Here is a 21,029-nt window from a genome sequence, read left to right as displayed (position 1 = left end):
GCAAAGCTCAGATTTGTCAAAATTTATTTCTTGGCCTGAAATAGCGGAGTATGTGTTTAAGGTGTCTCAGAGAGTAAGGTATTCACTATTTGTGGCTTTGAAAAAAACAAGACTATCATCGGCAAATAGGAGATGGGAAATTTGTGGGTTTGTGGGACCGAATGAGAGGCCTTGAATTTGGTTGAGAGTTTAGGCTTCATGCAGAAGGGAGGAGAGGCCTTCGACGCAAAAAAGAAAGAGTAATGGTGAGAGGGGATCACATTATCGTAAACCTCGGGTACGGGTGATATTTCCATATATTGAGCCGTTGAGGACGAATGAGTAGATCACCGTTGTGATACAATTCATGATTTTAAGTATCCAGCGGTCATTGTAGCCTAACCGCCGCATTATAGCTTCGATGAATGACCACTCGACACTATCAAAGGCTTTGGAAAGGTCAAGTTTGAGGGCTTCCATATGACCGTTTCCGAACCGACCAAATCTCATCGTGTGTAAAGCTTCAAATCCGATAATTGCATTGTCAAATATTTGACGGCCTTGGACGAAGGCAGATTGGGTATCAGAGATAGTGGAAGGCAAAGTTGGTTTGAGTCGGTTGGCTAGGCAAGAGGATATGGTTTTTTATATCACCGAACAAAGACTAATGGGTCGGAGATCCTTCATTTGAGTAGGTTTGGCTTTCTTAGGGATGAAGCTAATGAGGGTGTGGTTTATATCCTTGGCCAACCTATCATCATTTAGTACACCTAGGGAAACTCGTGTGAAGAGGTTACCAAAAGTGTCCCAATGTTTTTGGAAAAAACTTGCTGGAAAGCCATCAATGCCCGGTGCTTTATGGGGAGACATATTGAAGAGGGCTTTACGAATTTCGTCGGGTTCGAAGGGTTGTAGAAGTATCTCATTTGTTGCTGGGGATATTTTAGTGGGGATACAATCAAGGATGGCAGATGTTATGGTTTTTGAGGGGTTAGAGGAGCGGTAAATGGTTTGGAAATAATGGGATATTACCTTTGAGGTGGTGTGGGGTTGATCCTGCCATTTACCCTCGGAATCGAATAGGCCGGAGATCGTGTTCTTCTTTTAACGTTGAGTGGCCTTTCGGTGGAAGAAGCGAGAGTTACGATCACCATGTTGGAGCCACGTGGCTCGACTTCTTTGGCGCCAATACCTCTCTTCTTTATCAAGGAGTGTGTTGAGGAGTTTCTCTTCATGACAAAATGTATTGACCGTGTCGGGACTGAGGTTTATTCTTGCTGAAGCTAGCATATCTTTTTGACTCCTTATCGAATTTTGGAAGCCACATAATTTTTCACGATTCCATTTTTGAAGGGTAGTTTTGTAGCCGAAAAACATCGTCGTCCACTCCTGAAGAGGGTTTGAGGCCTCATAGAGGACGTTGGTGTCTTGTATAAGCTGCTCATAGTCGGGATCATCAGCCCATGCTTCTTCGTAGTGAAAACGACGGTGGCGGGTCGTTGCACGTTGGTCTTGGAAGTTCAGCCCATTGCAATGAAGAACAATGGGAGCATGATCTGACGACCAAAAGTTCAAGTGGCTGACAGCAGCATGAGGGTATTGAGTCTTCCAAGAGGTGGTTGCAAGGAATCGATCAAGTCGCTCTTGAATCAAATCCTCACCAGAAGAGCGGAACCAAGTGAATGAGTCATGACTCGGGCCAAGATCTTGGAGGCTGCAATCATCAATAGCATTGTTAAAGTTGCCCATTTATTATTGGGGTGTTGAGCAGCCGCCTCGTTTTTCATCAGGGTGGGAGAGTTTGTTGAAGTCGCCACCGCAGATCCAAGGTCCGTCAAAGAGGTGGCAAAGACGGCGAAGAAGGGTCCATGTATGGTTTCGTTGTGAGGTATCATGATGACAATAGATACCGGAGAATCGGAAGTGGGTACTAGAGGTATCGATGATGAAGGCATCAATGTGGTGTCGAGAGTAGGAGGATATAGAAACTTGGATTTTATCTGTCCAAAGGATGGCAAGGCCGCCGCTGAGACCGATTCGGTCAACAGCAAGGCCATGGGGAAAGTTAATTGCTTGCTTTAGGTACGTGAGTTGGGTTTAGAAAAGTCTGGTTTCTGAGAGAAAAATGAGGTCGGGGGAGAGGGAGGTTGTGTAGGATTGGAGGGTACGAACAGTCTAAGGGTTCCCAATCCCTTGGACGTTCTAGGATAGGATTAACATTGTGACCATCGACCTTCTCCACTAAGGTTCGCCGATGAATGTTGAGTAGAGGCTGGTGAAGAATCAATGATCTCAACTGAAACTTCAGCGGCCGTAGGAATTGCAGGTGAGGTTGAATTGGTATCGAGGGAGTGGTCATTTGTGGCCGGGTCATTTTCTAGGGGTAATTTGTCACTCGGAGAGTTGAAGAAAAGGTTTTTGTGTTTGTCTTGGTGTTTTAGGGAGATGGTTTTCCTTGGGGTATGTTGTATGTTTTTTTTTTATTGCTATTTTCGTGGTTTTAGTGAGTGAGTCACGTGGGTGGGGGGATTGTTTATTTTTCCTTTTTGGGATGGTTGGTACTAGGCCAGATGAGAAAGAGAGAGTGTTGATGGTGATTGGTGCCAAGTGGTTGGTTTGGGAATTATTGGCTGAAAGGATATGAGGCTGATTAAAAGGGTAAGAGACAAGGGTTATGTTTGTGTTTGGTGGGTCAGTCGTGGCTGGGAATTGGGGAAAGATGGGCCCATGTATGGGTACATTAATGAGGGAAGTGGAGAGAGGGATTTGGGAATTGGTATTTTTATTTATGTGGGGATTAATTACAGAGGATTTGGAGGAATCGAGATTGGCTTCATTGGATTTGAAATTTGGAGCATTAAATGGAGGGTTTGGGTTGTCGATGGAGTGTGGTGTGTCACTATTGGTGGTGAGCGGCGGTGATTGGTTTTGGCGATTGGTTGTTTCGGACTGGGTCGGAGGCGCAGCGGTCGTGTTTGGGTTGGTGAGGTGGGTCGGAATTTGAGCGGGGGAGTGGTCTTTGGCTTCAGGCTGAGTTTGGGCGCATGGATGGCGGTGTAGAGGAGTATTTGCAGTCACTGGTGAAGAGAGATTGGTTTTTGTCTGTGTATTTGGATTGGGTATGTGTTGGGCATTTGGTTGGGAAGTGGTGTTTAGGGTTTTGGCGTAAAAGCTAGCTTCGAAGCCATTTTGTGGGGATGGGGAGCTGCGAAGCCATAGGCCAAACAGGGGCATAGCCTCCATATGATCGTCGAGGACGGTGGCAAGCGGTTCTGAGCAGTTCCGATTGTCATGGCCTAATTTTCCGCAGATGAAGCACATCTAGGGAAGCTTTTCATAGTGAAATTGAATCCAGGTTTTTGTGTTTTGAAGGGTAATAAATCTTCCTGGGTATAAGGGTTTTTGGATTGAGATATTGACTTTGAATTTGATGTAGTTTTGGAATAAAACTTGCTCCAGATTATCAGTTTTCAGGTTGGAAATATCTCCGGCGGATGAGACGATTTTTTGGATATTTTTTGGAGTGAGAAGCTTTAGAGGAATGTTCGAAACACGGCCCCACAGTGGCATCATGTCGAGGTTAACAGATTGCCATTCTCCAGAGTCCGGCCATGGAGTGAGGGTAATGAACCCGTTGGAGAACAGCCAAGGGTGACGGTTGAGTATTGCAGAACAAGTGGGTTTATCTTTGAATTTGGCTTTGAAAATAGTAGAGTCTTGGTTCGTAGCAAGTATGTGAAGCTGCGAGCTTGGTCCTGGACACGACATACGGTCAAGTTGGGCGTGAAGGAGAGGCTTGTTTGTGGGTTTGCGAGTGGTAATTTTTCCGAGGAGAATGATATTGGTTGTGGCATAGATGGTGTCATCTAATTCCCACTCATCCTTAGAGTCGTCATGGATAGCAAGAGATGTGGTCTGGTGTATCATTTTATCTACGGTGGAAGACATGGTAGAGGCTTTACTCAGAGAGGAAAGAAGGGAAGACTCTACTCAGAGAGGAAGGGAAAGTATTTTTAATTTTTCTTTAGAAACTAAGCCATGGATTCCTCCCTACAAATGATGTCCTCTCCAAAAGAAAAGTTATTAGTGACCGTGTGTGCCCCTTTTGCAATTCTGCTCCAGAAACAGTTGTCCACGCCATTTAGACATGCGCCGATGCTTTTTCTCTTTGGCAAAGTTGCGACCTCGACCACGCCATCGACCCGCGCTGCACTTCAGATATAATTGGCTTCCTTCTTGCTATTGCCGATCACCTCAGCCCGGAATCATTCTGTCTCTTTGCTACCCTCTCTTGGTCTCGGTGGACTTATCGCAACAAGGTTCTCAACGGTCAACAACGACTAGACCCTCGCTTCCTTATAGATTGAACTTCTCAACTTCTCGACGAGCTACGTCCGCCGGATCAGTTCAAGTCCCTACTGGTTTCCGCGACTCAACGCCGACAAAATCCAAATCAACGTTGATGCTGCTGTATGCTCTCGTCGGAACCATTGCAGAATCAGTGTTCTTCTCCGTGACAACACAGGTGTAATTATCGCTTCTCACATTGCCCAGATCCCCGTAGTTCTCGCCCCCGACATCGCAGAAGCCACTGCAATTTTGCACGGTATCAAGATAGCTAGAGACCAGAACATCGATCACGTCTCCGTTTTTTCAGTTTGCCTCACAGTGATTCAACTCATCACCACCGCTGTCTCCCCGACGACTGAGTTGGGCCTTGTTACTAATGATATCTGTAATCTTGCTGCCTCCTTCTCTTCTTGCTCCTTTTCCTTTTGTCCTAGAGCTAACAACAATCCAGCACATTTACTGGCTAAATATGCTCTAAACTTTACTTTTACTACTACTTGGACTTTTACAGCCCCTCCTACTGTTGTAACTGCTGTAATAGAAGATTTACATTTATTTTAACCAAATGCACAACAATATTTAGTAAAAAAATAATGGTGGTCTTGCTTTCCTTGTTTAAATATTGTGTGTGTGTGTGTGTGTGTGTGTGTGTGTGTGTGTGTGTGTGTGTGTGTGTGTGTGTGTGTGTGGAAAGGGAGAAGTAAGCAATATAGACCTCACATGTTGTGGGATTTTTATTATAAAGAGAATCCATTGTAACAAATGTTTGAAATTTCGAGTAATGTCGCTGAAATTGCGAGTTTCGGTGGAGTCCGCATAAAAATAGCCATATGGTCGTTTCGCCATTTTATGTCGACGAAATCACTACATTTTGCTGGCGAACTTTCCATCTCGTCACGCCGAGGAATGTCGTTTCAGCCAAGTACCAAACCAGTCCAAAACGTCGTCATTTTGCCGAAACATCCACGAAAAAAACCCTAAAAACTTCGTTCTAGTCGCTGAAGTGATTTTCGTGATTACGATGAAATCTCCGCCAACGCCGTCCAGAAATCGATCGTTGTAGTGAAGATTCAACAAATGCAGAATGCTCAAACGTCGTAATCAACCTTCACTAGTGTGACGACCCGGCTTTCCGGACCGTCATACTTATCTTAATTCTTTTAAAACATCATTTCGTTTATTTATAAAGTTTAGACTTTAAAATAAAACAACTTTGAAAATAACCAACATTTGAAATCTTACGAAAACATTTGATGAAAATAAGAGAAATACTTAATTCGAAATTCCAAACTAAAGTAGATGGTTGGAATATTCAACGGAAATAAAACTATAAAAATTCAACTTCAGTTTTGCAAAACTAATTAAAGTTGGAAAGTATCTTAAGCATAAAAATCTCAAACCGAGAGTTTAGAAAATTTCTTAGCGGAAGTCTTTTAAATAAGCGAGCGAAACCACAACCCAACCCCTTAGCCATCGAACGCTGCTGATTCACCCTCCTCACTTGTTCATTTGTTGCTTACTTACAATACGGACGAATACACATAATATGAGCTAATGCTCAGTGAGAATAACTATGACTCGCAAAAAAAAGATGAGTAATGCAATGCATGACCGATTAGTTAGTGTTTTAGTTCTAACGGTGTCATGGTCTTTCGTATCATAAATCTTATCATATTTTATTCGGGGTGCCCCTAGAGTAGTCGTACTAATTTCAGTGTACACTTTGGAAACGAACTACGGGGCTGCGACTTCCCATAGTTCGCACCATCTAATAAACATATCATATGAGAAAACTCCCTTTATGAGCCCGTAGGTTGGCTCGAGAGAATTCTCTTAATACCTCCGTAGCTCGAGGCGGTACGACTCTATTACTTATCTTATCACTTAATTATTTACGTTACATACAAAGATGACATGTGACATAAAACATAAATAAAACATGCTAATAATGCTAATAATTAGAACATGTTATGCCAAAGTTGTACTAAACTCATACATAAAACTAATCATAACAAGACATAACATAATAATCACAATCCACTCAATAACACATACACGTATATAAGAAATATCACATAATCAATCATATAACACATATTAACCAATTCAGATCACACACTCGTCGTAATTAAGTTTAAAATAATCCGTATTGTAGTGAGATTATTCTCACCTTGATTCGGAAACGTGCGACTTTAAACTATCGAACGATCGGAAAAAGTATTTGGCTCGGGACCTAAACGAAAGAATGAAAATCATGTTCTAATAAACAATTTTTGGCGTCATAAAGTTTCTGGAAAAACTCAGAGACATGACTCGAAAGTGAAAAGACAAAAATACCATTTGCCCTAGGGTTTTGGCAAAACAAAAATTTCTGAGAAAAATTCGGGAAAAAAAATTCTTGAAAAATTCCATAGAATAGGAAATAAAATTTTCAACATTTTCTTCTTAGGTGAAAGTTCCAAAATCGGACTCAAACATGAAGAAATCTAATTTAAACATATAATGTCTAAAAATTGAGTTTTAGAGAAAATGGGACAGGTCTGCGCATACGTCGGAAAAGCACTCAAACACATAATTTATTGAATCTAAAAGCTACCAAATTTTTATCATATAACAACAACACATGAAATAATCATGTATAAAAATTTCAGTCTAAAATACCTTTTTTTGGCTATTTTTAAAAAATGAATTACTACGCTGTTTGAAAACAAGATACAATGTTTGGGCGCTGATCGTAAAAGATTTTTAAAATAAAATTCGTTCATCTAAAAATAATAAAATTTTAAACATGTATCAATAACATCTGAAATGTTCATGTATAAAAATATTATTAGATTAAAATAAATTTCGTAGATAGTTAAAACAAGACGATTTCTTAAAAAATATGCAATTCTTTCAAACCATAAAATATTTGACCAAAAATACTCATACGAAAAAAATATATTAATTGATATACTCTCAAGAAAATGAAAACAAGAGGTAAAAATAAAATACCTCCTGATTGACTGATAGAAGAAAAACCTCTAATGTTGTTAGGAACACCAATTACGGTAGACCACTTGCTAAGAGGATTTTTGTTTCTTTTTTTTTTTTTACTTGTTTTAGAAAGGAAAAGGGAGAGGACTGATCGTGGGAGAGAAAAAAGAAGGGAAAAGGAGAGTCTATGAGTTTTATGAGGAAGAGAACGTGAAGAAAGGTATACACAAAAAAAAGAACATGTCAAAGTCATAATATCTAAACTTAATGCAAATCAATGACCATCTTAGTTTTGTATACGGTGCAATAAGGAAAAAAAATAATTAGCTCATGCTCAAAGAGAGCAAGTATGTAACGTCAACTTTAAAAAATTTGTCTATAATTATACACTCTCTATTATTTGAAATTGATTGACTTTGGTAACGATGAATGCTAATACGTATAACTTTAAAAACCATATAACTATGTATCCATATATATACATATACATATATTTAGGTACATGAAATGAATAGCATATTTGTTAAGATAATTTTTTTTTCTAATATACATATAATATACACATGCACGTATAAACTGACATATATATATATATATATATATATATATGTGTGTGTGTGTGTGTGTGTGTGTTATGATATGCATATCTGATTACAAAAGTGTTAACATATTATACAAATATCATTCATGTATAATTTTTACTAATGCAACTTTAATTAGAAAGAAATCTCTTGGAGAATATTTCTCATACCATGAAAACGATCATACATACATAACACATAACACATAACAAACAGCTCATAAATAAAAGGTCAGGTACATTGGGAATTTGATCTCTGATGATAAATTAACCGCAAGGAGGAAGATGCCGGGGGGAGATGTAAGAAAAATAACCAATTTGACCCCAAATGTGTCCGAATAAGAAGAGCATAGCAAAATGGGGATCAGAGTGGGTTTCCTTGAAGGTGTAAAATTCGACCACACTCACTTTTTCTAAGTAATGGGGAAGAGGACCGAAACATTCACATACACCAAATTTTAAATTCTGAAATGAATAAGTTTCAGGGTTTTACAATCTCCCCTACTTATTAGAATTTTCGTCCCGAAAATTAGCAAGAAAATAAACAAGAGGGAAAATGTGAAAATTCTTACTTGAACGTATTATACTTCTAAGAAAAGGTCGGAATGACGCAATCTCATATCATCCTCGCGCTCCCAAGTGGCTTCTTCGATTTTATGATTCTGCCAAAGTACCTTGACTAACGGAATCACCTTGTTCCTTAGGATATTTTCTTCATGATCAAGAATTTGTACTTGCTTTTCTTCATATGTCAAGTCTTCGTGTACTTCGATAGGCTCTTGGATTAGCTCATGATTTGGGTCGGGCAGGTACTTTTTGAGCATAGAGACGTGAAACACATTGTGCACTGATGCTAACTCGGGATTCGGAGCTAGACGGTAGGCTACCTTTACGATTCTTTCTGCGATTTCGAAAGGGCCAATGTACCTCGGGCTCAATTTTCCCTTGCCGAATCTCATCACACCGTTGAGTGGTGCTACCTTCAAGAATACGAAGTCTCCTACTTGAAATTCCAGTGGTCGCCTCTTCTTGTCAGCGTAGCTCTTCTGTCGGTTTTGGGCAGTCCCCATTCGATCTCGTATCTTCTTGATGGCTTCAGTGGTATCTCGAATAAAATATGTCTTCTCGAGGCTATTTTCTCCGGATTCGAACCAGTGAATCAGAGATCGACACTTTCTACCATAAAGAGCTTCATATGGAGAAACGCCGATTGAAGCTTGGTAGCTATTGTTGTATGAGAATTCAATAAGTGGTAGCCTCTTATTCCAACTCCCACCAATATCCATGACACATGCTCGTAGCATATCCTCTAAGGTCTGAATAATCCTTTCGGATTGGCCATCCGTCTGGGGGTGAAAAGCGGTACTGAACTTCAGTTGCGATCCCATCGACTTTTGCACGCACCTCCAGAAGTTAGAAATGAAACGACTGTCACGATCTGAAATGATGGACAAAGGAATGCCATGTAGTCTTACTACGTTATTAACGTATAGTTCGGCCAACTTCTCCATGGAGTACGTGACTTTTATCTTTATGAATCTGGCAGATTTGGTCAGACGATCCACCACTACCCACATAGCATCATAACCCTCAATTGTCTTAGGTAAACCTAGGGATGGCAATTTCGTGTTCGTGTCGTAATCGTGTCGTGTTAATCGTGTTTGTATAAATAATTGCTAGAACCAAATTCGACCATTTATTAATCGTGTTTGAAATCTAGATCCAAATCCGACCGTTTATTTTTTTTACAGATCCATAACCGTTTAAATTAAACCGTTTAATAGTCGTGTTAAATGGGTATTTAACCGTGTTTTAACCGTGTTTAGACATTTGGACTCAATTAGTTGCGATATAATTATAAAAAACATAACATTCATAAGATCAGAATTGTCATCTTTCTTTTTGTACTAACTTCCGATACATCGACATTGTTTATTCAACTGATTTAGAATCACAATCCATTTATAGCCTGTAAATAAATAAAAATAAAAACACTTACACCAAAAACAAACACACTTTAAACTCAAGCCAAAATCAGAAGTTCAACAATGCTCAAGACCAGAAGTTCAACAATACCGAAAATCAAAAGTTCAACAAGTACATAATCAATACCCAAATTCACATTCACATATTCAACAAATACACTACGAGTGACTCTCTAACCAATACTCAAATGATTTAAAGAAACTGAATATGATACGTTGTAATGAGACTATAATTATTGTGACTGTCAATTATAAATTATGATTTTGCAATATGAATTTAATTGAATTGAAATCAAACAAAATTGAATATAATACGTTATTATGAGACGATAGTTATTGTGATTGTGAATTGAATTGAATTAAAATCACATAAAATTGAATATGATACGTTATTATGAGATGATAGTTATTGTGATTGTAAATTGTAATTGTTCGATATGAATTGAATTGAAATAAAATAAAATTGAATGTGATACGTACTTTCAATTTCAAATTGTGATTTTTCAATATGAATTTAATTGAAATCCAATAAAATTGAATATGATACGTTATTATGAGATGATAGTTATTGTGATTGTGAATGAAAATTGTTTGATATGAATTGAAATAAAACAAAATTGAATATGATATATTATTATGAGACTATAGTAATTGTGATTGTTTGAAATGAATTGGAATTTTTATTGCTCCCGTTAAGTCAATTGGTATACTATTGACTATATGTTATCATACGTGAATTGATATTTATACGAATATACTTTATTTATTACATCATGTTTTCTAATATCAATTTTATGTTTATAATTATAATTTTATGTTTATAGTTATAAATTTATAATTTTACATATATAATATTAATCGTGTTTAAATGGATCGTAATCGCGCTATTACTCATAATCGTGTTAATTGGATCATATTCGTGCGGGTCGTAATCGTGTTTCGTGTCGACCATTTAATAATCGTGTTAATCGGCTTTTTATCGTGTTACCGTAATCGTGTCATTTTGAACCATTATTTAATCGTGTTAGCGTGTTCGATCCAATTAAGAACCGACCCATTTATTGAGATCCAAATCCGCTTTAAATCGTGTCGTAACCGTTTCGTGTTTCGTGTCCGGACCAAATTGCCACCCCTAGGTAAACCAACCACGAAATTCATTGTGATTTGTTCCCATTTCCATTCAGGAACCTCAATTGGTTGTACTTCTCCAGCTGGTTGTTTATGTTCGGCCTTCACTTATATATATATATATATATATATGTATATGTATATGTATATGTTATGATATGCATATCTGATTACAAAAGTGTTAACATATTATACAAATATCACTCATGTATAATTTTGACTAATGCAACTTTAATTAGAAAGAAATATCTTGGAGAATATTTCTCATACCATGAAAACGAGCATACATACATAACACATAACAAACAGCTCATAAATAAAATTCACATACACCAAATTTTAAATTCTGAAATGGCTAAGTTTCGGGGTTTTACAACTAGTGTTCCACATATATGACTTTAGGTATAGCTATCCAGGCGTGTATCAGTCATCAACCATGTTTTAGCTCACCGCCCGAACTCGGGTGCCTAACACATGACTCAGTTTAATACGGAGGCTACGGATGATAGTTTCTATTGATTCTGATATTCAGAGCTCAACCCATTAATCATATGATGCTAATAAAGTAAACCATTATTCTATTTAGTAATCATTTATGATTTATTCATTATCTCTCGTGGGAAAAAATTCATAACCGTACAAAGGCTGCCAATTATATTCCACTTCCGAATAATATGTGGTTAATTAGCTAGCTCTCGTAATAATCCAATCACAATCAGCTATCCAGCCATGATCATATATTGAATAATTGAATCATGACATAAGTTATCAAAATTCAGAGTTTTTTTTAATATTGTTTGGATAGCAAGCACCAAAGATTTTTTTTTTTTTTTGAAAAGTTGTAATAGCATTACATTAAAACCTCTAACCAGTACAATCCATGCGAACAACATCCTCTACTTCTGGCGGGATATACCCGACTAGGCATCAGAGATGTCGTTCGCTATGGCTAACTTAGCAAGATGATGACCTACATTGTTACAGACTAATGGAATAAATTTAAAAACAATCTCATCAAAGAAGTCAGCATAAAAGATAATATCTGCAAGTACTATTTCAATATCCGAATGAGCTGTGTTACCGCCTTGAAAAACTTTGATAAGTCCCAAGCAGTCTGACTCCACTCTAACCGCCCAAGCCTCTTTCCCTGGTCTCTTGGACTCCATGAATAACTGCAACAGCTTAAGCCAATCAAGGTGTAAATCTTCGGCGCAGTGCCCACACTGGAGACTACACAACCCCCTTTGCATGTTCTCTCGCCACAACCCCTACACCGATTCGAGTACCAGTTCGGATCACCGCAACATCAATATTCACATTGTAAAATCCTGAGGGTGACAGTTTCTAGCAATCCTGCACCGCTTTAGGACTCTGTTTAGTGGTCGTAATGGCATTGGCTAGTCTAAACTCAGCCATAATTCCCCACCCACCACACAAACTCCTCCTAGGTCCGGGCTTATTTCCCTGCGAGCACATCATTCTGATTATTCCAAACATGTCACATCAAGGTGATAAAAACTCCGCCTCTTTCTCCTTGAGATTCTGGATCGCACGCTCCACTAGAAAAAATGGACTCTCCACCGACGTTCTCGGGACAGGATGACAAAACCCAGTCACTTTCCACGCTTTCCGGACACGAGGACAACTCCGAATGGTGTGGAAAAGGGTCTAAGGCTGGCTCAAGCAATCGGGGCAGGAAGGATATTCATCCCTCTTCAAACAAGGATCGTACGTGCCAGTATCCATCCTTTACACACTCTCCACGCCATTAGCTTTACTTTATGCGGAACCCGAACCGACGGTTGATCATCATTCTAACTAGACGTCGACGGTTGATCAACAGGGTCCATCACAATACAATACCCACTCTAAACTGATATTCGCCATTTTCCGAGAAATACCAAATTAGAGTATCTGCCACTACTACTTCAAAACTGGGATCTTACAACGCTTAAAACCAGTTGTAGAATGATTTTACAATGCTTATTAAGCATTGTAGAATCCAGAGTTATAGAAGCTTCTACAAATCTTAGATATGTATTGTACACGCTTGGCTTCTACAACGCTTACGCATTCGGTGTAGAAGCTTTTGTTGTCAATGGTGCCCACAAGAAGAGTAGTAGTGTCTATTTATGTACATTTGATGTCATATAGTCTTACGAAGACTCTTGCTTGTAATTGCTTATTCATTAATAAAGTTGAAACGTTCATTCATTCTTTCTTTGTTTGAAGCTTTATGATAAAACCTTAGTCTTTTAGTCCATAAACAAACTTAACAACTTACGAAGAGACAAATGTAGATTTGCATGAACAAACTCTTCGTAGTTTGCTTAAAACGATATATTCGCAATCTTAGGGTCAAAGGACTATTGACCTCAGTATGATTGTTAGAAGAATCTATGATGTCTGGTTATGAGGCATTGAGAGTTTGGGACTCTATAGTTCTTCTAGGTATCTTCCGAAGGTACTGAATTGACCAGTGCACTTCTAGAGACAATATAAGAACAAACCATTTAACCTCTTATGTCTCGAAGTCACTATGTATGAATTGCATCATGCTTACCTTAATCCTGAAATGAGACATGCCATTTCACACCTTAGTATTCTCATTTGAGAAAGTCAAAGTTCGGACTCACTATGTGATTCCGAACAAGGCCTATTGGTGAAGTACTAAGTTGTGAGTCTGTCATGAGTAACTTTGTGAAGTTCTCATAGATATGGAATTCATGTACAAGATTGCTGAAATGCAATGTATGTCACCTCATGCTTTGTTCCTTGGAGTGTGAATAAATGAACTGGCCAGTGTCCAAATTGAGTCCTGACTCTTTTGGATGAAACAATGTGACTTGTTAGCTCCTCGTCAATACATTGTTTCTAACTTATTCACAAGCGACAAAGGAGTTGAGGAAATAACAGCTAGAAGGGTAAAATGGTAATTTAGTAAATCCCGACTAGTTGATGACATTCATGAAGGGTAAACATAGATAATATTCAGTGGATCCGCTCATCATAATTAGGTTGAATTCTTGAGTAGAAAATAAATTCATTTGAACCGAGAGATTTTCAGTGTCAACTCTTTAGTGGAGTCAGTTGGCATTAAGCTAAACTTGGAAAAGGTTTGTGAACTTTTGAGTCCAAGTGTTTAGCTCAAGCTTTGTTCATTTGGGTCCATGAGGTCACTGTCACGAATCACATCGAGTAGGAATAGTTAAACTGAAAGCTAAGTCAAAACAAGAACGAGACAGTTTTACGAAAATTGTCAAAAGGGTATTTTTGTCCTTTTGGACATAGGACGAAATGAATGTCAATAAATTTTTTTGACAAGGTACACTCAGCCATTAATAGTTTATTGGGCCTTGAGGATTAATTTAATTTCATAGAATTTTACTTGAAAATTCTTAATGGGCTTTTCTTATGTTGTCATGAACAAATGAAGAAACATCTAGAAGCTCCTTCTAGAAGCTCAAATTTCGTCCAACCCAAGGAAAATAAGGCTGAATTTCGTTCATGCCATAGTGGGAAAGAGAGTTTATTTTGTGCATTGATGTATGAAGATACTTGCCAAAAGAAAAAGAGGAAACAAATTTCCTTAAGAAGGAAAGTGCATTTTCGGCCAACTAAGAGGAAATCAAATGAGGAAACAAATCCTAAGCCTTCATGAGGCATGTTGGACGTGCAAGGCAATAGGAAAAGAGGAAACTACCTTTTGAAGGTAATCCTCCTCCTATAAATAGGAGCCTCATTCCTCACATTTCAATCATCCAAGTTTAAGAGATTTGAGATACTCTCTCTCTAGAACTTGGCCGAAAATCCTCTCTCTCTCTCTCTAGTTTATTTTCGATTTTGTTTTGGCACCTAGGTCCTCATTTGACCTAGAGTTTAGCTCTGCGACTTCAAGACTCGTTCTTAAGTCGTAGCGTTTAAAAGTGCCCACTCACTGATTCCTTCTTTTCGAGTGATTTAGTGATAGAAACTTTCGTGGTTGCTCGAGGTGTCGAGGAAAGAAAGAGAGACTTGCTGCGAGGGGAGACGAGCGTTGCAAACTTTCCAAAAGCTTCTTCAAAGTTCAAGCTTCAAGAAAGGTTAGTAAACTTCTAGCTCATATTGGTTTTTAATTACATGTACTTGCACTTGTCTAGGTTAGTAAAAACTGTTTTACTTGTAAAAGAAAATTTTTAAAATTCCGCCGCTTACCGAAGCGTTAATTATTTTCTCAAACCCTAGATCGATTCCAACATCTTTTACAACGATAGAGTTTCATTGTCCAATTTTCAAAAATTCCAGAATTGGTCGCCGCGACGATGTATATTTCTCGCCGCGGTGATGTATTCTTCCGTTGTAGAACTATCTCACCTTAGCGAGAAATATCTGGGTTCTGCCCCAATTCTCATCGCGGCGATGTATATTTTGAGGTAGTTGTCTTCTAGCTTCCTTTTACCATTACCGCTAGAACTAATAGTAATGGACGACATGAAATCTAAGAAACACAATTCAAAACATAATCTCAATTTCCAACTCAAATTCAATCAAAATTTCAGCTCAAATCAAATAAAGAACTCAATATCAATTCCAACACGAAAACCAAACAAAAAATATATCTCAATCCCAACTAAACATCAAATGCAAACGCAATTCCAACTAAATATCAAACACATGGTGTTTCAACCTAAATTATATCAATCCGTACTCTAAATTCCAAAGAAACACTTATTTTCCTTCTAAATTATACATAATTCTCAACCAAAACTAGCTCGGAGTATAGACGAGGAGCATAGAGGCGTCGAAGAAAGAGATAGTCGGAGTTGTGGCCGGAGATGCCTAGGCTTGTGTGGGTTTGGCATGGTGGTAGATTTTGTGGGTTTGTGGTTGTGGGTTTTGTTGGTTTATGGTTTGGGTTTTGTGGGTTTGTGGGGGCGGAGAAGAATAGTGAGGGCGGAGATAGAGTGAAGGCGAAGAAGAAGAGTGAGGGCGGAGAGAGAAAGTGAAAGGTGGAGAGCGAGAGGGGGCGGAGAAGAAGAATGAAGGCAGAGAAGAAGAGTGATGGAGAGAGAGAGTGTGTGGAGAAGAAGAATGAAAATCAATGAAGAATGAAGAAGAAAAATTGGTTAAGTTTGTAATTCGGGCGGATTTTTTGAAAAAATTTAAATTTTTAGGTTTTAAAACGCTTCTACAATATTTAAAGTAAGCGTTGTAGAACTCTCACTGCGGCAAAGGCTATTTCTCGCCGTGGCGAGACTACTGAAAAGTAAACCCAGAATTTTATCGCTGCGGCGAGAGATAGCCTTCACCGTGGCACAAATATCTTCTTAGAAAAGGGCTCTCTAGAACTCTTCTTGTCGCGGCGCGAATCCTTCTTCGCCCCAGAGAGAATGTCCTACAACGGATATCATATTGTAGAAGGTTCTCGCCATGGCGAAGAAGGATTCTTGCCGCGGCGAGGTTCATCAAATGTCATTAATCCTACAACGCTTATATTATCTTTTGTAGAAAGTTCTCGCTGCGGCAAGAAAAACTCGTCGCCGCGGCGAGGATTCTACAAAGGATAGTTTAAGTGTTGTGTGAGATCTGAAATATGGTTAAATATTACAACACTTATAGTAACTGTTGTAGAAACACCAAGCTTCTATAACACTTAGCCGTAAACGTTGTAGATATACCAAGCTTCTACACGCTTAGCTTCTACAACGCCTAGCCAAAAGCGTTGTAGAAGCACCCAATTTCTACAACAGTTATTTAAGTGTTGTAGAATCTCCAGTTTCTACAACACTAAGCCATAAGCATTGTAGAATCCAATATTTGTAGTAGTGCACGTCCTATTAGTGTCAGGCTCATGTATTGGACTTGACAAAGAATAAAGGCAAAATCTCATTACGAATTTAAAAGAAAAGGAAAAGGGAAGCATTGAAGCATGCATTTTTTTATGTGGCATATCACGCATGGAAAAAAAGAGAAAGCAACCAGCGACAACATAGTGAAGAAAAGAGGAGAGAAAAGAGAGAGAAGAGAAAAAAGAAGAAAGCTAGGATTTGAGCAATTTCGAAGAGGCTTGGTAGTCAAACGGTGTCCGTTTTTTGCTCAAATTTTAAGTAGAGATTCCTTGTGTCGTGCTCGTCATTCCAAGGATCGATAGCCCAATGACGGTTGAAGATGTTGAGCCAGCTAAACAAGTTGAAGAAACATTTCCACAAAAATCACTTGAGCCTCTAGTTAGATGGTCGAGCAGAGAGCATCGCCCTTCAGAGAGGTACCCATCATATGAGTATGTGATGTTGACGGATGTAGGAGAGGCTGAGACTTGCGAAAAGGCGATCTACTTTGATGGGCGGAAAGATTGGTGGAAGGCCATGGAAGAAGAGATGGAGTCTCTTGATAAAAACTGCACTTATGACTTTGTGAAGCTACCAAGAGAAAAGAAAGCTCTCAAGAACAAGTGGGTTTTTCGGTTGATCCCCGAAGGTGATAGCTCGCAGCCAACGTACAAGGCTCGGTTGGTTGAGATTTGATCCAAAGAGTGGTCTGATGTGATGACAAAGACTTTTCCGAAAGAGAAACATGAAGCTTGTAGGCAAAGAGCGGGTTTGCAAGAGCCCACGACATGTGCCTGAGATGGAGATTTTTTTGGTGTCAGACCCATGTATTGGGCTTGACAAAGAATAAGAGCAAAGCCCATTATGATTTTAAAAGAAAAGAAAAAGGAAGCATTGAAACGTGTATTTTTTATATGGCATATCACTCACGGAAAGAAAGAGAAAGTAACCAGCGACAACAGAGTGAAGAAAAGAAGAGAGAAAAGAGAGAGAAGAGAAAGAAGAAGAAAGCTAGAGTTTGAAAAATTTGCAAGAGGCTTGGTAGTCAAATGGTGTTCGTTTTGGCTCAAATTTGGAGTGGTGATTTCTTGCGTAGTGCTTGTCATTCCTAGTGGTATTGGCCTTTCCGATTTGCTTTCTAGATACCCGATTTGCGTATTCCACTTTTTGGTGGGATTGTTCCTCTTTTATGTCATCTTGTTCATGACAATGATGTTGTTGGTGACGACGAACATCGATGTGATGGATATGAGATTGGTGCACCCATTATTTTGTTAGTAGAAGGTTTAGTAAGGGGCCTACGGGTCTCGTAGTTTTTTACTCTCATGTTGAGCATTTTCCACGCTAAAATTGGTTGTGTTGATTGTTGTTCATTAATTGCTTTACTTTGTGTTAGGCTTGATGGTTTGTCGTATTGAATTTAATAATGCACAAGAAAGCTAGGGAAACTTATATTCCACATTGTTTTAGATGATTTTTTTCTAACACATCCATCACCTTGCACGACATTTGGATAATGGCTTCGACATCCTCCTTAATAAGAATCACATCGACCAGATCTGTATCTCAATTACCAAAGGCACGTTTCATCTCACATACTTTCATGCCTTCCAGAAGAGGTGGGGGTAGATTATGGAGAAGTGCCTAGGCCTTGAAATCCACTTATCGCATACGATGTCCTCTATTTCTCCGTTGCCAATCATCCACCTTGAGCCCGCCGTGAAAATCTCTTTTTCCCATACAAATCTTCTCTGTATCGTCGATGAAGGAGAACCACTTTGGGCATTTAGAATGTTCCTGTTAGGGAAATAACTTCTCTAAAGACCCGGTTGACCAGGGACAACGCACCACACATTCTTGAGAAAATAAAAAACGTCTCATAATATACGAAGGGATAGCCTGAAGAATGGACTTGGCCAAACCTCCCGGCCCACTTGAGATATTTTTGTTCCTTGCCAAATTTTCACTTTGTTTTCCATATCCTCTCTCTAAAAAATGCAAATATCTGCTTTTTACGTCTACCTGTGAGTGTTGGCATCCTGAGATAATGTTGGTGACACTCACTCATGCTCACTCACAGGCAGCCTACCATCAATTGCCTAGCGTGGTCCTTCACATCCTTTCCAAAGTAAACGTTGGACTTTGAGAAGTTCGCCATTTGCCCCAAAGCCTCCGAGTACCTCCGTAGGTAATCTCTTACCACCATCCCTTCACTTTCGACGACCTTAAGGAAAATGAGGCTGTCGTCAGCAAAGAAGAGGTGTGAGACTGGAAGTCCATTTCTTCTGAACCGAACCCCAATTAATGTCCCTCGGTACTTTTCTTCCTGAAGAAGGCTAGACAACCCTTCTAAGCAGAAAAATAAAAGAAACGGGGATAAGGGATCGCCTTGACAGAGACTACGACGAGGAATAACGCACCCCGAGTAGTTCTATTGATGTTGAAAGAAAACCTCACGGTCGAGACGCACCACATCACCAACGCCTCTCATTCCTATGTGAAATCCGTTCTTCTCATGATCGCTCTCAAGTACACTTATTCCACCTTGTCATAAGCTTTAGCCACATCTAGCTTTAAAGTCACGAATTTTCTTTTTCCGAACTTCCCTCGATGCATGGTATGGATTCCTTCTAACCCCACTATGTTGCATAAATTGATTAGTCAAAAATCACGTACCCGGTCGCCACGAGCACCCTTGGGAATTAATGTGATGTTTGTGTCGTTGGAGGGCTTTGGTGAGGCTCCCTCATTCAGAATGTCTAGGCGCACACGGGTGATGAACTCCCTAACAATAGGCCAAAACTTTTGATAGGATAGGGCAGTGAAACCGTCGGGCCCGGGTGCCTTCATGGGATCGATCTCAAAGACCCCATTTTTAACCTCGTTGCTAGGGAATCGGTTGAGAAGATTTTTGTTCATTTCCCCCGTGATTTGAGATTGTACTCCCTCCGTGGCCGCCTCAATTACCTTAGGTGAAGGCCGGTCAAAAGCAAAAATCTTCTCAAAATACTCTATGACAACTCTAACCAATCCGGTATCACCATCCCTCTAATTCCCATCATCATCCAGCAGCACCCTAATACGATTCTTTCCCCTTCGTCTTGAAGCTCGCTGATGGAAAAAGCAGGCGTTTTGATCCCCACATTTGAGTCACGTCACTCGGCTTCTCTGTCACTACAAACGCTCATCTTTCTCAAAAATTGCATCCAATTGTCTATCCTCTCTATGAAAGGCCTGTATATCCACCTGCCCGGTTATGTTTCCCAGCTCCAAGAAGACTAACCTTTGCCTTTCAATCCTTCGCTTCAGAAGCCAAAACTTATCTTTACCCTAAAATCGCAACTCTCTTTGACAAGCGGCAAAGGCCGCTCCAAAACTTGGATGCACCTCTACGTCTTCCCATATCGTCCGAGCCTCCCGGACTACCTGTTCGCAGTTTTCCTTGTTTCACCATGAAACGGATTACTTGGGCAAAAAAGTATTTTTTTCAATTTCTGTTAAGTTTGGATGGCTAATCAACTAAAATTAACCAACCGTTGGCTATATAGAAAGTTCTATGTTTTGTAGTTGCTATATATCTAGAGCGCCCTTATTTAAAACAATAGTCTTAAATAACCACTACAATAAAACTCGGTAGTCTTATATATAAATTATTTGAATAAAGTCAAACTACTCCATAACACTGTAGTTTTTATTGACGAGATCAGTAAACACTACATGTATACATTCTAGTAACATGATTTCACTACAGTTTTATAAGTTTAACAAACTACGTTAAAAAATTGGAGTCGTTGTCAAAGTGAAAATACTACAGTACGATAAATGCCAGTCGCGAAACCGTAGTCGAGCTAGAATGACTACCATTTTCTGTTGTAGTTGCTGAACCTTTTTTGGTAGTGTTTCATACTTGAAGGAGATCTACACAGGCTTTCCGGGGATTGGGATAAACCATCCAGGGCTAATAGGCTTCTCCAAACTCGCCTCAACTTTGCATCAATAAAAATCTTTTTTCACTGATGTAAAGTTTCTATGCCACTTAAAGCTTGTTATGCTCCCACAATATTCCGCTAAACGGAGCGTGTTCTTCTCAGACCTCGCCCGCAGTGGAATGTCGTACATTCTTACCCACAGACTCATGGTCGAGAATTTGCACTCTCTCTAGTTCTCCGATTGAGGCCAGTGTTCGAGTAGGAAAACTCCACTATTCAGACACCAAGGTCTCAT

The 21,029-nt window shown here is 39.3% G+C and overlaps 1 protein-coding gene across 1 annotated transcript; it reads right to left on the bottom strand.

The window, feature by feature from the left end:
* Positions 1-1,083: 1,083 nt before the first annotated feature.
* On the bottom strand, positions 1,084-1,728 carry LOC149393092 (uncharacterized). The gene has a single exon (XM_089617899.1). It carries the CDS (start codon positions 1,726-1,728, stop codon positions 1,084-1,086), a length of 645 nt encoding a protein of 214 aa, XP_089474025.1.
* Positions 1,729-21,029: the final 19,301 nt, after the last annotated feature.

Source organism: Urtica dioica, chromosome 6, assembly GCF_054948205.1.
Source record: "Urtica dioica subsp. dioica isolate 48M chromosome 6, U.dioica_male_clone48M_v1_H2, whole genome shotgun sequence".
NCBI classification, from domain to species: Eukaryota; Viridiplantae; Streptophyta; class Magnoliopsida; order Rosales; family Urticaceae; genus Urtica; species Urtica dioica.
The sequence above is the reverse complement of the archived record's forward strand: the minus strand, read 5'-3'. Positions and strand labels throughout refer to the sequence as shown.

Bases quoted from the DNA above. Each gene is read 5' to 3' on its own strand.
- LOC149393092 (XM_089617899.1), bottom strand. From the start codon at position 1,728: ATGGGCAACTTTAACAATGCTATTGATGATTGCAGCCTCCAAGATCTT.